Source organism: Loxodonta africana, chromosome 7 (assembly GCF_030014295.1).
Source record: "Loxodonta africana isolate mLoxAfr1 chromosome 7, mLoxAfr1.hap2, whole genome shotgun sequence".
Lineage (NCBI taxonomy): Eukaryota > Metazoa > Chordata > Mammalia > Proboscidea > Elephantidae > Loxodonta > Loxodonta africana.
This window is the reverse complement of record NC_087348.1, coordinates 91437594-91450227: the sequence shown is the minus strand read 5'-3', so window position 1 is coordinate 91450227 and position 12634 is coordinate 91437594. Positions and strand designations below refer to the sequence as shown.

General features: G+C 39.3%; 1 protein-coding gene across 2 annotated transcripts in view; it reads left to right on the top strand.

The window, feature by feature from the left end:
* C2CD3 (C2 domain containing 3 centriole elongation regulator) overlaps positions 1-12634 on the top strand; it is a 168538-nt gene that overhangs the window by 97471 nt on the left and 58433 nt on the right. Inside the window, exons 21-25 of one of the 2 annotated variants that reach the window (XR_010322490.1) lie at positions 1085-1353; positions 3080-3169; positions 5839-6441; positions 9997-10065; positions 10143-10478. Coding sequence is in view for 1 of the 2 variants with exons in the window: in XM_010599587.3 (XP_010597889.1) it covers positions 1085-1353; positions 3080-3169; positions 5839-6441; positions 10143-10478 (1298 nt within the window). In the remaining variant the exon portion in view is untranslated. The remainder of the gene's footprint in view (positions 1-1084; positions 1354-3079; positions 3170-5838; positions 6442-9996; positions 10066-10142; positions 10479-12634) is intronic. The other variant, XM_010599587.3, reaches the window with a different exon arrangement.

The following is a 12634-nucleotide window of genomic DNA, read 5'->3' as shown; positions in this document are numbered from 1 at the left end:
CTTATAAATTGTCCTCATTTTAGTGAAGAGGAAACTGAGACTTGGAAGAGGTTGACTAACTTGTCCAAGGTCACACAGTTTAAGTAGATGGTGGAGCCAGGATTCAAACCCAGATCTGTATGACTCCAAATTATTACCCTCTGCTGGTTTATACCAAGTATTGCAAGGACCTTAAAGGAAGGAACCCCTAAGTCTGCTTTGAGAATATCAAGGAACGATTCAGAGAGGTGACCTCTTTGCCTAAACATCACTTTTATCCCTTTGGGGAATTCGGGATGAGGGATTTTTGTCTCAGACTGTGCCCACACTCTAAAAACACTTGACTACTCTTTATGAATGTCAATTAAAGATGTGTAGATTCTGCCTGTATATCATGGAACATCTGTACTGAGAAAGACAAAAGCCACCCCTGACATCTGGAACTCATTCACAGCTAGGCTTTGGTGTTTTCCTGTTGAACACAAACAATCTCACAGAACACTAACATCAGAAAAGGCCACACTCTGACCATGACGAAATGAGGCAAAAAACAAGACTACCTCACAACCGTGTCTGAGCACAAACAGAACACACAAAAAATACCGCACATTCTCCTTAGCCTAGCTAAAATGAGTAGCTGCTGCTGCTTTACTGATTATAGCATTAGCCCTTTAGGTAAGATTTATTAAATCAACTAACATGAACTCAGTCCTAGAAGTCCTTTCTGACACCTCATGCTGAGACATCTCGTTATTCCCCATGGTGTATGTTCTCCTTTATTGCAAGGAGCAGTAAACCCAACTGTTCAACTGCATTTGGTCCTTAATGATCTTTGGCTGAAGAGCGTGGACAAGACAATGGAATGTCCTCAGAGTGTCACTGTGGTAGATAGATGAATGTTGTTCCTCCCCTAATCCCCGTACACGTCTGTGCTTCATTCTAGATTAATAAGAAAGCACATTGTGGTACCACCAGAAGCCTAGACAGGAAGCATATGGTTGGTCAGTCTTGGTGGCCTGATGAAAGTCGTGGAGGTATTTTCTAGGCCATCAGGCTGATTTCTGATATTACCATAGCTCCTCATTCCCACTCCTCTCCCCTACAGGGCTTTGGCTGAGAAGGAACCCACTCTCCAGTTCAGTGCCAGGTTCGGAGTCAATGCCTTTGTCACCACTCATCTCTCCTTCCTGCCCAAGGGAGAGCAGCGCCAAACCCACCCTGTGGCCTGTTCCTTCTGCCCCGAGTTCTCCCATCATGTTGAGTTCTCGTGTAACTTGGTAACTCAGCACTGCAGTGGGGAGACCTGTTTCCTGGCAGAGTTGTTGGAATTTGCAGAAGTTATTTTTGCTATTTATCATGAAGATACCAAGTCAGGTGAGCACCAAATGACTCATCACAACAGGATTAAAAAAGGGCTCTGTTTTGAATGATACAACCCTTCATTATGTGTTCAGCAGATAATTGAATATGTACTGTTAGCCAGGTGACTGTGCTGGTTGCTGAGGATGTGATGGTGAACAAGAAACTCCCTGTTCTCATTAGCGTCTCTGGGAGAGGCAGCATGGTATGGTATAACAAGTGTAAGCCTGTGGTTTAGGGGTCGCATAGGAAGAACATCTGACTGAATTTTTGGAAAGTCCTGAACTAAGAAATGAACCCCAGGTTGTAGTCCTAACTTTGTAGTCTTTCAAGTTTTTTTTTTTTTTTTTTTTTTTTAAATAAAACTCGAAGAACTTTGGGACATATTACCAAAATACATTTGAAAATCTTCTCCTTGGAGATCTTTAAGAAAATAAAAGATAATTTTTAGCATTTTTTAAAATAATTTGTCATGTGCCAAATGCTGTGAAGGAAAAAGAAGACATTACCTTTATGAGAAGCTTAAAAAACCAAAAACTAGTTGCCGTTGAGTTGATTCTCACTCACGGAGACCCCGTGTGTGTTAGAGTAAAACTGTGCTCCATAGAGTTTTCAGTGGCTGATTTTTTTCAGAAATAGATCACCAGGCCTTTCTTCTGAGATGCCTCTGGGTGGACTCAAACCTCCAACCTTTCAGATAGCAGCTGACTGCATTAACCATTTGCTATAGGAAGTTTTTTTATAATCACTGTAGAGAGCGAAAAAAACTAGCCATTTTGGTACTAATATACAGCTTTCTTTAATTGTGGTTCTGCTGAAAAGCAGGGAGGTGGATAGGCTCAACAGTCTTTCAAGGACTTACCCAGCCAAGAATTCTTTATTGATTGCCGAACAATTTTTATCATGAATATTGTATTTAATTCTTTCTAGGTTTTAGTATATACCTAGATTTTAAAAACTGCTTATGTAAGTAAAATTGTTACTTTGTCAATATAAATATGTTTTCACTATCACACATTTGGAAAACACAAAAAGAATATAGATAACTATTGATTCATCTGGCCTCCCTACCCATCTCTCCATGCTACTCCAAACTGAACTATCCACCTTGCGAGTGACCTGGACTAAATGCAATGCAAAGTCCTGAATAAGATTCTAAATTGAGTTGAGGGAACAGTCTTGTTATAAAGGACAATATTGGGATAGACATTTAATTTTAAATATGAGTTTGTATTAGAAAACAGTATTGTATCAATTGTAGATTCCCTAATTTTAATCATTGCACTATTAATGTGTATACTTCTTAAAAATCCCTTGTTCCTAGGGCATACATGTTGAAGTGTTTAGGGGTGAAAGATCATAATCACTTCTGAAGGGAATAGCAAAAAATAAGAATATGCTTAGTGTGGGTGTGTGTGAGAGAGACACACATCCACACACAGTAGAGCAGATGTGTCGATATTAATATTGGATGAATCTAGATGAAGAGTATGTAGGAGTTCATTGTAATATTCTTAAAACTTTTTCATATGTCTGAAATTGTTCAAAATAAAGTGTTTAATTTTTTTTTAAATGACATAGAAGGGATTCAAGCTTTGACTACGGTATGAGCAAGATGACCGCTAATATATCTTCCAACACTGAGATTCAGTGAGTGTAAACAGAGGGTTATATGGATATACTATAAACATAGCCTTTAGTAGACCACCAGATAATTTTTCTTTTTTGCTTGATTTAACAGTCAACGATATAGCCAGTCTCCAGACATCCAGAGATTATCTGCTCGGAGTAGTAAAGGTTCCAACGAAAGAGCTACTGGTCAAGAGATCTGGTAAGGATTCTGGATTGTCACTTTCTGATCCTACCCTTCCCCATTCACTTTCCTACAAGAGGTCATCTCTTGCAAGATCTCTTTTGCAAGAGAAGCAAAAGTAAATATGACCCTTAACACGTGCTTCTGAATTCTCCCTGGTATCCCAAAAGTTTTCCACAGCATTTTAAATCCTCTCCTAAGCATTCCAGAGGTTTTCCAATAAAGCAAAAAACCTTAAAACATTGTACTATTAAGCTACTGTAGGAAAGATAATAATATAATAATGAACATTGTAATACCCATTACATCATATAGCACTTTGTAAAATATTTTCTCATCTCTGTTTGTTCTCCATGATAACCGTGCCTAGCGGGCATACAGGATCTTATTATTTTCATTTGACAGATGAGAAAACATAGGTTCAGAGAGGTTAAGTGATTTGCAAAAATCATATGGCTAATGGGTAGCAGGACTGAAAATGAAATCAAGATTTGCCCATTATTTTTCTATTATATTCTTCTCGCTCCTGAAGAAGCAATAAGGGTATGGAGTAATAAATGGCTCAAAAGAATACAACCACCAAGGCAGTCTGAAATATTGGTTCAAATCCTGCTTACTACTAGCTGGGTGACTTTGACCAGGTGATTTGACCTCTTTGAACCTGTTTTCTTATCTCATAAAAAAAATTATCTCATAGACAGTTACAAATCTGTAAGGGAGGAATTAATGAAATAAGATAAATAGAGTGCATGACACATAGTAGACACTTAGTAAATGTTAGTTTTCTTTCTCTTGTTCATCTTCCTCCCTAGGGTTATGTAATCTAATTTCTAGAATTCTGTCACACATCTCCCAAATTTAATTGTGAATTAATCTGAGCAGTACTGTAATAGACAGGTATTGCCCATGTGCCTTCCAGAGACAAGTCTGTGCAACTTGATACAGGGTTCAAATCTCACTTCTGTCAGCTATTATTTGTGATCTAGAACAAGTCATTTCATCTCTCAGATCTATAGTTTCCTCATCTATAAAAATGGAACTAATAAGATCTGTTCTACAAGATTATTGAAGCATTTAGTGCAATTATACACGTGAAAGGCTTTGGCACTGGGCTGTGCACAGTCACATAGGACACCTCAGTTTCCTTTCTCCTGAAATAAAAAAGTAAGTCTCCTCCTGAAACTTACTTCAGAGTTTGTCAGGGGACAGGCACTATCTGGGAAATTTCATCTCTAAGCATTAAAATTAACCTTTGGAAATAAATCTGTTAATTTGAGGTATATCATTTGTCTTTGTATTCGGAGTTACTCTAGAGTGAACATTGTTTTGTTTCCCCCTGCCAGTGGTCTCAATTACAGAATCATACCGCAAAAGGGACCATCTAATCCAGCTGTTTTTAGCAACGGTGTGAAATTTTGTGTGTACATACCTGTGTGCATCTTTCTGGAGTAATAGCTTTTGTTAGAGCCAAAGAGGTCTGTGACCAAAAAATGTTAGGAACCAGAGATGAGACATTGTTTAAGCCAAGGCCGTAGGTTCTTAGAAGGTCCAAGCTGAAAGGGGCCTTATGGATCAACATGTTCATTCTCCTCGTTTTACAGACAGACACTCAAGAATTAAATGCTTTGTCCAAAAGTCACAAAACCTTACAGTGATCTTTGGCAAATTAGTCTCAGTGAGCCCAGATCTTCTCATCCATAAAGTATAATTAATATAACCTTTCTCAGAAAATTGCTGTGATGATTACTAATCCACAATGTACACAATTCTAAAATCAAAAAGCTCTAAAAAAATGTTTTTTATTAACTCATTAAGCAGCCAAATCTGACCTCAGCTGACATGAGACTATTTAGTCTTTATTTTCTGACTTAGGCCCACTGCCTCTTTTCAGAAAGTTTTATTGGAACTCATTTATTTACGTATTGACTATGGTGAGCAGTAGAGTTGAGTAGTTGCAGCAGAAAGCATATAACCTACAAAGCCTAAGATATTTACCATCTAGCCTTTTATAGAATCAGTTTGCCAACCCCTGACTTATACTACTCCTGGCTGTTACATAATATTCAGCTTATGCTTTGTATTACCTTTCTAAATTCTGAAAAATTCTAAATTTAGACATAAATCACTCTTAAAGGTTTAAGATAAGAAATTGTGAACCTGTAGTAGGTGAAATGTAGACCTGGGTTCAAAACGTACCTCTGCCACTGGGTAGCTGTAATAACTTGGATTGGCCTCTGAACTACAGTGTATTTACTTTTAAAATGGAGATCATTATCCCATTTAATCCTCAGGACGTCACGGGTTTATCAGGAGGATTAAATGAAATAATACATACAAATCACTAGCAGACTTTTGACAGAATAGACACTCAATAAAAATAAAAAATAGATGAAAGAGTAAAAAGAGATGGGAGAGATTAATGGGTTTCCCAGAATGAACCACTAGTTTTGGATTAAGCCCAGGAAAGAACTCAGGTCTTCCAACCCCTGACCTTCATTCTTCCCACCAAGTGTCACTGCCTTTCAGTGGTCAGATGAAACACAAACTCCATCTCACTGTGCGTACATGTTTTCTGTTCTGTCTTGGCTAGGGTGGTGGTGGCTCTGGGGTGAGGAGTGGCTAAGTTTTTTTGTTTTTGTTTTTTACCTTTAAGACAATACTTGAAAGTCTTTCTTTTCTCCCATAAGGGATCACAGGGTGGTATCCTGTCATTTTTCCAGAAGATGGGGTCCTGACTCACAGCTTGGAGCTCATGCAGAAGATTGTGGGTGGTCTGGAACTTTCAGTTTCCTTTACTCATCCTGGAGATAGAGAGCGGGTGCTGGAAGCTGCTGAGCTGTTGGGCTGGAGCTTTGATAACGGTCTGAAGGATCTTGTCAATATGGATAAAGAAGAGCCAGCCACCATCACCGTCTCCACCCCAAGGCTCTGGCTGCCTATCCATTGTGTGCTGCTTGCCGGCCAGAAGCACATTCATAAGAACACTTACTGCTACCTTCGCTATAAGCTATATGATCACAAAGGCTTTTGGACCCCTCTAAAGAAGCCTAAGGAATCTGTAGACAAAAACCAGGTTGTGGTTACTTTCAAGGCATTCAGAAGAGCAGAAGTCAGCAGGGGCCCATCACTTCTTTGGTACTTCAGGGAAGAGAGGCTGGAGATCCAAGTATGGCGGGCTTATGGCAATGATAATGTGGAGAGGCCTCACCAGACAGATAGCTGGATTGGCTCAGCCTATGTGGACCTGACCAGACTTGGGGAGAAGTCAGCAAGGACACTAACTGTCAGTGGTAAGTGAGGAGCCAGGCTCAGCTGTTGTGATTTGAGCACCTGCTTTATGTCAGACGCTATGTGAGACACTCTTGCAGACATTATTTTATTTGGTCTTCCCAGCAATCCTGTGAGATAGGGTTAAACCCATTTAAAAAAACAAACCCATTGTAGTCAAGTTGATTCAGACTCATGGCGACCACATGTGTTACAGAGTAGAACTGCTCCATAGGATTTTCTCAGCTATAGTCTTCACAGAAACACATCATCAGGCCCTTCTTCCTCAGCACCTCTGATTGGGTTCGAACCACCAACCTTGAGGTTAGTAGTCGAGCGCAAAACCTTTGCACCACCCAGAGACCTTAGACCCATTTTACAGACACAGAAATGGAAGCTGAGAGAAGTTGGATAACCTGCACAAGGTCACAAGCTAGTAAACGTTCCTTCGCTATTGCATGATGAAAGATTAATCATAATTTAGTAGTGCTTTTTGAAACTAGAGATTTCAAAAAGTAAGAGGTCAGCTGCCTCCTTGAAAAAGGGCATTACATAGTAATAACGCCTTGGTGGGATCACTGCGCATCTAAGAGCTGGCAGTGAACTTTGTGGCTCCAGAGTGCTTCCAGCAGTCAACAGATTCTTGCATCTAGAACATTGTATGCAGTCAGTTAAGATGTAGAAAATAAGAATGAGTGGCTTTAGAGAACTACCTTTAACCAAATGTGTAAGAACCTATCTAATAATCTAGAATGGTAGTTTTTGAACTAGCCTCCCTAAGAGGGCCAGGGTATTCTTCCTTTCTAGTCAGCATATCTTGGAACCATGAAGGAAAAGCTACATGGTGGTAAACTAGCTCACAAGGCAGAAAGGGGAAAGGTGCAAGTGACATTCTATGCTGGTGCTTTTCTTTTTAAACATTTGTTTGAGGACTTGATACATGTGCTTGACCCTGAGAATGCAAAGATGAGTAACAAATAGTCCCTGACCTCTATGAGTTTACAGTCTAATGGGAGAATAGAGTAGGAAATAAATCATTAGAGTGAAGCATAAGAACTATGAAAAGGATATTATCAGTGGTGCTATGGGAGCATAGAAATGGGACATCTCTTTAGTTCCAGGAAGCCATTTCAGTGAAAGTGATACTTGACCTGAGTTTCCAAGACTTATTCAAAGGATACGCCAAAGAAAGGCATTCTAAACAGGGGAACGGCATGAGTGAAGTGCAGAAGCATGAAGCAGTTTGGTACATTTTAGGTACTGTAAATAATTTGGTATGACTAGATGAAAGGATATATAGGTTGGGAAGTGATAGGAGATGAAGCTAGATAGATGAGCAGGAGTACTATATTGAAGATCTAAGCCAGAAGAGTTTGGACTTTTTTTCTGAGCACTATGGAAAGTTACTGTAATGTGTTCTGAATAAAGGAGGGACATAGCTTTGCAGTTCTAGAAAAATAAATCTGGTAACTATAGTGGGGAATGAATTGGAGGTAACCAGAGTAGATTCTTTACAAACATGGTATTTAATCTCAGCAATCCTATAAGGTAGTTATTATTGCTTCCACTATACAGTTCTAGAAACTGATTCACAACCTTATTTTAGCCCTGTTAGCTTTGTGCTGAGCAGGGATGAGCAGGAGGAGAATTGAGTTGTCTCTGGCTGGTCGTTGCAGATTCTCTGGTTCTCTCTAGGCCTTGCAGGAGGTGTAAGCCTGGCTCTACTGAGCACCCCACCAAATTCCATGTGTCTTATTTATCTGAACTGATCTAGAGTCACCTCAGAGAGACTGCAGAAAAAGTCCATGTTTTTGCCGTCTTGAACTGAAGTTCATAAAGGTAGGCTTTTAATTTCACTCAGCTGAAGGAAGTAGGTTAAGGACACTGAGTATAGGTCTAAGGGTGAGAACTCAAGCATGAATACTCCATTTTATTGAGTGATACTGGAGGTGGTATTTAACTTTTCAGATCCTCCATTTCCCTCATACTTCTCCACATCCCACTAGTCTAAACTTTTTATCCTCAGGGTCTTGTATAAGGTGTGACACGTGATGTGTCTCTTGAACGAGTGAATCATTCCATCCAATCGTCCATCTAATCATCTGTTATGCATTGAATTATGCCCCCCAAAATATGGGTTGTAATTCCTAAACTCTATGCCTGTGGTTATAATTCTATTTGGGAATGGATTGTTTTTGTTATGTTAATGAGGCAGGGTTAGTGTAGGTATGCCTTGAGTCCATCTTTTTTGAAATATAAAAGATTAAGCAAGTGAGCTAGCAAAGATGGAAAGAAAGATGCCAAGCCACATGAAGACTGCCCAGGAACAGAAGCTCAGAAGAGACAAGGACTTTCCTCTAAAGCCAACAGAGAGAGAAAGCCTTCCCCTAGAGCTAGCACCCTGAATTTGGACTTCTAGCCTCCTAAACTGTGAGAAAATTAATTTCTGTTTATTAAAGCTACCCACTTGTGGTATTTCTGTTACAGGAGCACTAGATAACTAAGACATCATCCTCCCACATATTAAGTTTCTTGAGAAAAAGAATTTAACTATGTTGCTTTGGGGTATTTTCCCTCAGCCATGACTTGCACTTATTTTCTGCTTGTGATGATTATAATAATTTACACATTGCATTTAGAAGATAACAGGTTCCCTATTAGAAAAAGACAGGAAAAGTTCCATCTTTTTACCATCTATGAATCAATTAATTCTAGCTTCCTGAATTGAAATGAGTCTCTGTTTTCTAGGAAGCATACTTGGATGTTCTGAAGGAACCATCAGTTCCTTCTGCTTTATAAATTAAATCTTATTTTAATTTCTAACAAGCTGGTAAATTTCAAATCCGTGGCTTTAAATCTGCCACTTATTGGAAGAGTGATTCTGGACAGGTTACATAACCCCTCTGAGATTCTGGCACATGAAAATACTCAACAAATATTAATTCCGTTACCCTCTTTCTTTTCACCTCTTACCAACTGATCTTCCCTTCCAGTTGACCTTCAGGGCTACTGCCAACTTCCCAGAACATACTGAATTGATGAAAACAAGGCCAAATTGAGCACCAGGACAGCTTCCTAATGGGGAGAAGGTCTAAAAACAGGAGCCTGTGGGACATGTAAGGAGCCCTGATGGCATGGCGGTTAAGCACTCTGCTGCTAACCGAAAGGTCAGCGGTTCAAACCCACCAGCAGCTCCACTGGAGAAAGATGTGACAGTCCACTTCTATAAAGATTACAGCCTTGGAAACTATATGGGGCCATTCTGCTCTGTCTGTAGGGTCACTATGAGTCAGAATCTGCTGTGCAGCTACAGGCTTTGGTTTATGGAACACATGCAAGAGAAAACAGGCTACTCCTGATTTCATTAAATCTTAGACTTGCGAAAGGTTTCATAAGTCATCTAAGTCTAGCTGCCCCTAAACGCATGAATGCTTTCCACAACAGCTCTGCATGGTGATCAGATGGCTTTGGCTTCGAATCAGAGACCTCACTACTTTCCATTGTTGGAGGTAGTAAAGGTGAGGTAAAAACTGTCATGCTTTTATAAAAACATGACAGTTTTTACCCCAACTTCACAGCATCTTTTGCAAATTGGCGTACTGGGACCTGTAGGTCTATCAAAGGAAGAAGGACCACAAACACCCTCAGTGAGTATTTCTTCCAATATTAGAGAGTGTTCTTGGTTCCTCCCTGCCTGGGCTTATTCTCTTCTTTTTTCCTCTAGGTGTATATCCTCTGTTTGGACGAAATGCCTCCAACCTCTCAGGAGCTGCCTTGCGAGTTCATGTGATTCTTTCCCCTCTTTCCCCACTCCCTGAGCCTACTCATGAGCTGGACTCCGTGGACTGCAGCAGCCCCAGTGAGGCCGAGCAGCTCCCCAGAAGGGCTGAGATCCAGCTCCCTCCCCAACATGGTAACCAGAAGTCTCCTGCCTGCACCCAGGTCCCCTGCAACAGCACCACAGCTGAAGTTTGTTCAGCCCAGGAGGGCCCTGCTGAGTTGGGTGGAACTTTTGCAGTCAGCATCCTGGTAGAAAGAGCAATGCATTTGAGCTTGAGAGGTAAGCTCTGTTTACTTCTCCAGCAACGTATGTTTGACTACCCACTATATGGTTCTGTCTTCATGAATCTTTCAAATTATGGCAAAATCTGCAAGAACTGTTCATCATTTAGTCAATAATTATTATACTTCTCAATCCTAAAGGTGCAAGCAATGTGAATGTCTTTCTGAGCTTCACTGAATCTTTAGCAATTATCCTTATTTTGAGTATCATAAAATCCCCAGTCCGGAAACCTGAGGCTCAATCTAGATACTTCTCTTTCCCTTATGTACCACCAGTTCATCAGTTCCATTCAATTCTGCCCCTTAAATTTGTCTCATATGTCTTGCTTCTTCATCCCCACTAACTCACACCCTCTTCATTATGCACCTAGGACTAGGGGTTCTTAGCACTGATCCATAAACTCCCAAGGGGTCCATGGAGAAAGCAGAGTCTCTCAACTTACAATATTTACATCTTCATTTGTACTAACCTCTAACTGAAATTTAATATTTCCTCCAATTATGAATATAAGCTGTAGACCCTAATAATAACGGTACCTATGATGTTGTCAATAATTGAAATTACAGGTATTTTTATATCATATTATAGTTATCTCTGACATCCTAGAATATCATTTATACCTATCATCACTTAAAATTACAGTAATTATTAAAGCTTCTGTTAGATCTTGTTATTAATAAAGCACATATATTACTATATCACAAAGTATTTTTTAGTGTTTTGGTAACTATATGTCATTATAATTGAGTTTCTTTGTAATCCTATGTATTTTACATTATGTATTTTTTAAAAAGCACTGTTTCAAGAAGAGGCCCATAGGCCTCACCAGTCTGTGTCCATGGCACAAAGAACCCCTGCTCTACTGTTATTCAGCCTGCAGTGTCTCCTAAAATGTTCCCTTTGCTGTCACCCTTCTCTTTTGCCTGGCTAATATCAGCTCTTCTTTTAAGACAGCTCAGGCATCACCATTCCCTGACATAAAGGCCCCTCTCCTGTTTGCTTCTCTAGCACTTCTGTCCTCTTTAGCATAACATATCACACGGTGCTGAAATTGCTTGTTTGCATTGTTTTCTGCTAGTCAAGAACAGATACCTTAACTCATTCATTCATTCAGCAACAAAATGTACGTAGTGATTGCTATGTGCCAGACACTGTCCTTGGTGCTGGAGATATGAACAAAACAGACAAAAATCTTGTGCCTAGGGAACTTACATTCTAGTAGTAACATATTTATCCCTGTATTCCCAGGCAGTGAGCTGGAAATTATTGTTTCTCTTTGTGTCTTGAATTTCCTGTCTGTAAATGACTTGTAAGTACAGAAGGCTTCAGTATACATCTTTTGGTTTGACCTACCTACCTGGCTTCCATCATCTCTGTGTTGACCTCTCCCCGACTGTGCTTTGTGTCCTTACTGCTTTGGGGCAGGAACAAAACTTATGCTCATAACTATTGTTCATCTTTCATTCCTAGTTCTCATTTCCCTCTGCTCCTGCCCCCACACACAGCACCACGAACAGACATCACTCTCAGAAGTGTAAGCTTCTGTAATGACCCTTGAGGTTCTCATCCATCATAACCGTTATGTATCAGACTTTGAAATATTTTATTTCAAACCAAGTCTTCGCCAAGCAGTCTTGCTCTGCTATATTGGTATACTGAGATCCTGTCTTAGTCACAAAATAGGAAACAGTTTTTACTTTTTAACTATCTGTTTTTGACGAGTCTAATACATGAAAACTGAGTTTTTTTTAAAGAAAAAAAACAATAGATTTTAAGAAAAATACAATAAAGCTTCTTTGATTTTTATAAAGGATTTTTTTGTCATTACGTTGAAAATAAAATTAGATATACCAAAATACAGTTTACATTTGATTTTAGGGGAAACTCCATAATGCAAAAACAAAATACACTTTTAACCTTTGAATTAGACAGCAAATTACATTTTTTAAATACAACTTGGCAAATAAATTTGATAATTATTGAATATCTGTTGTGTACCAGGTTCTACTCTAGCTTTTGTACATTAATTACCTCATTTAATTTTTACCATGACTGGGATTATAGTATGAATAGATAATAGTACATACACGTTTTTCATATGAGAACACTGAGACTCAAAAAGGTTAAATGACCTGAAGTTACACACTTGATAA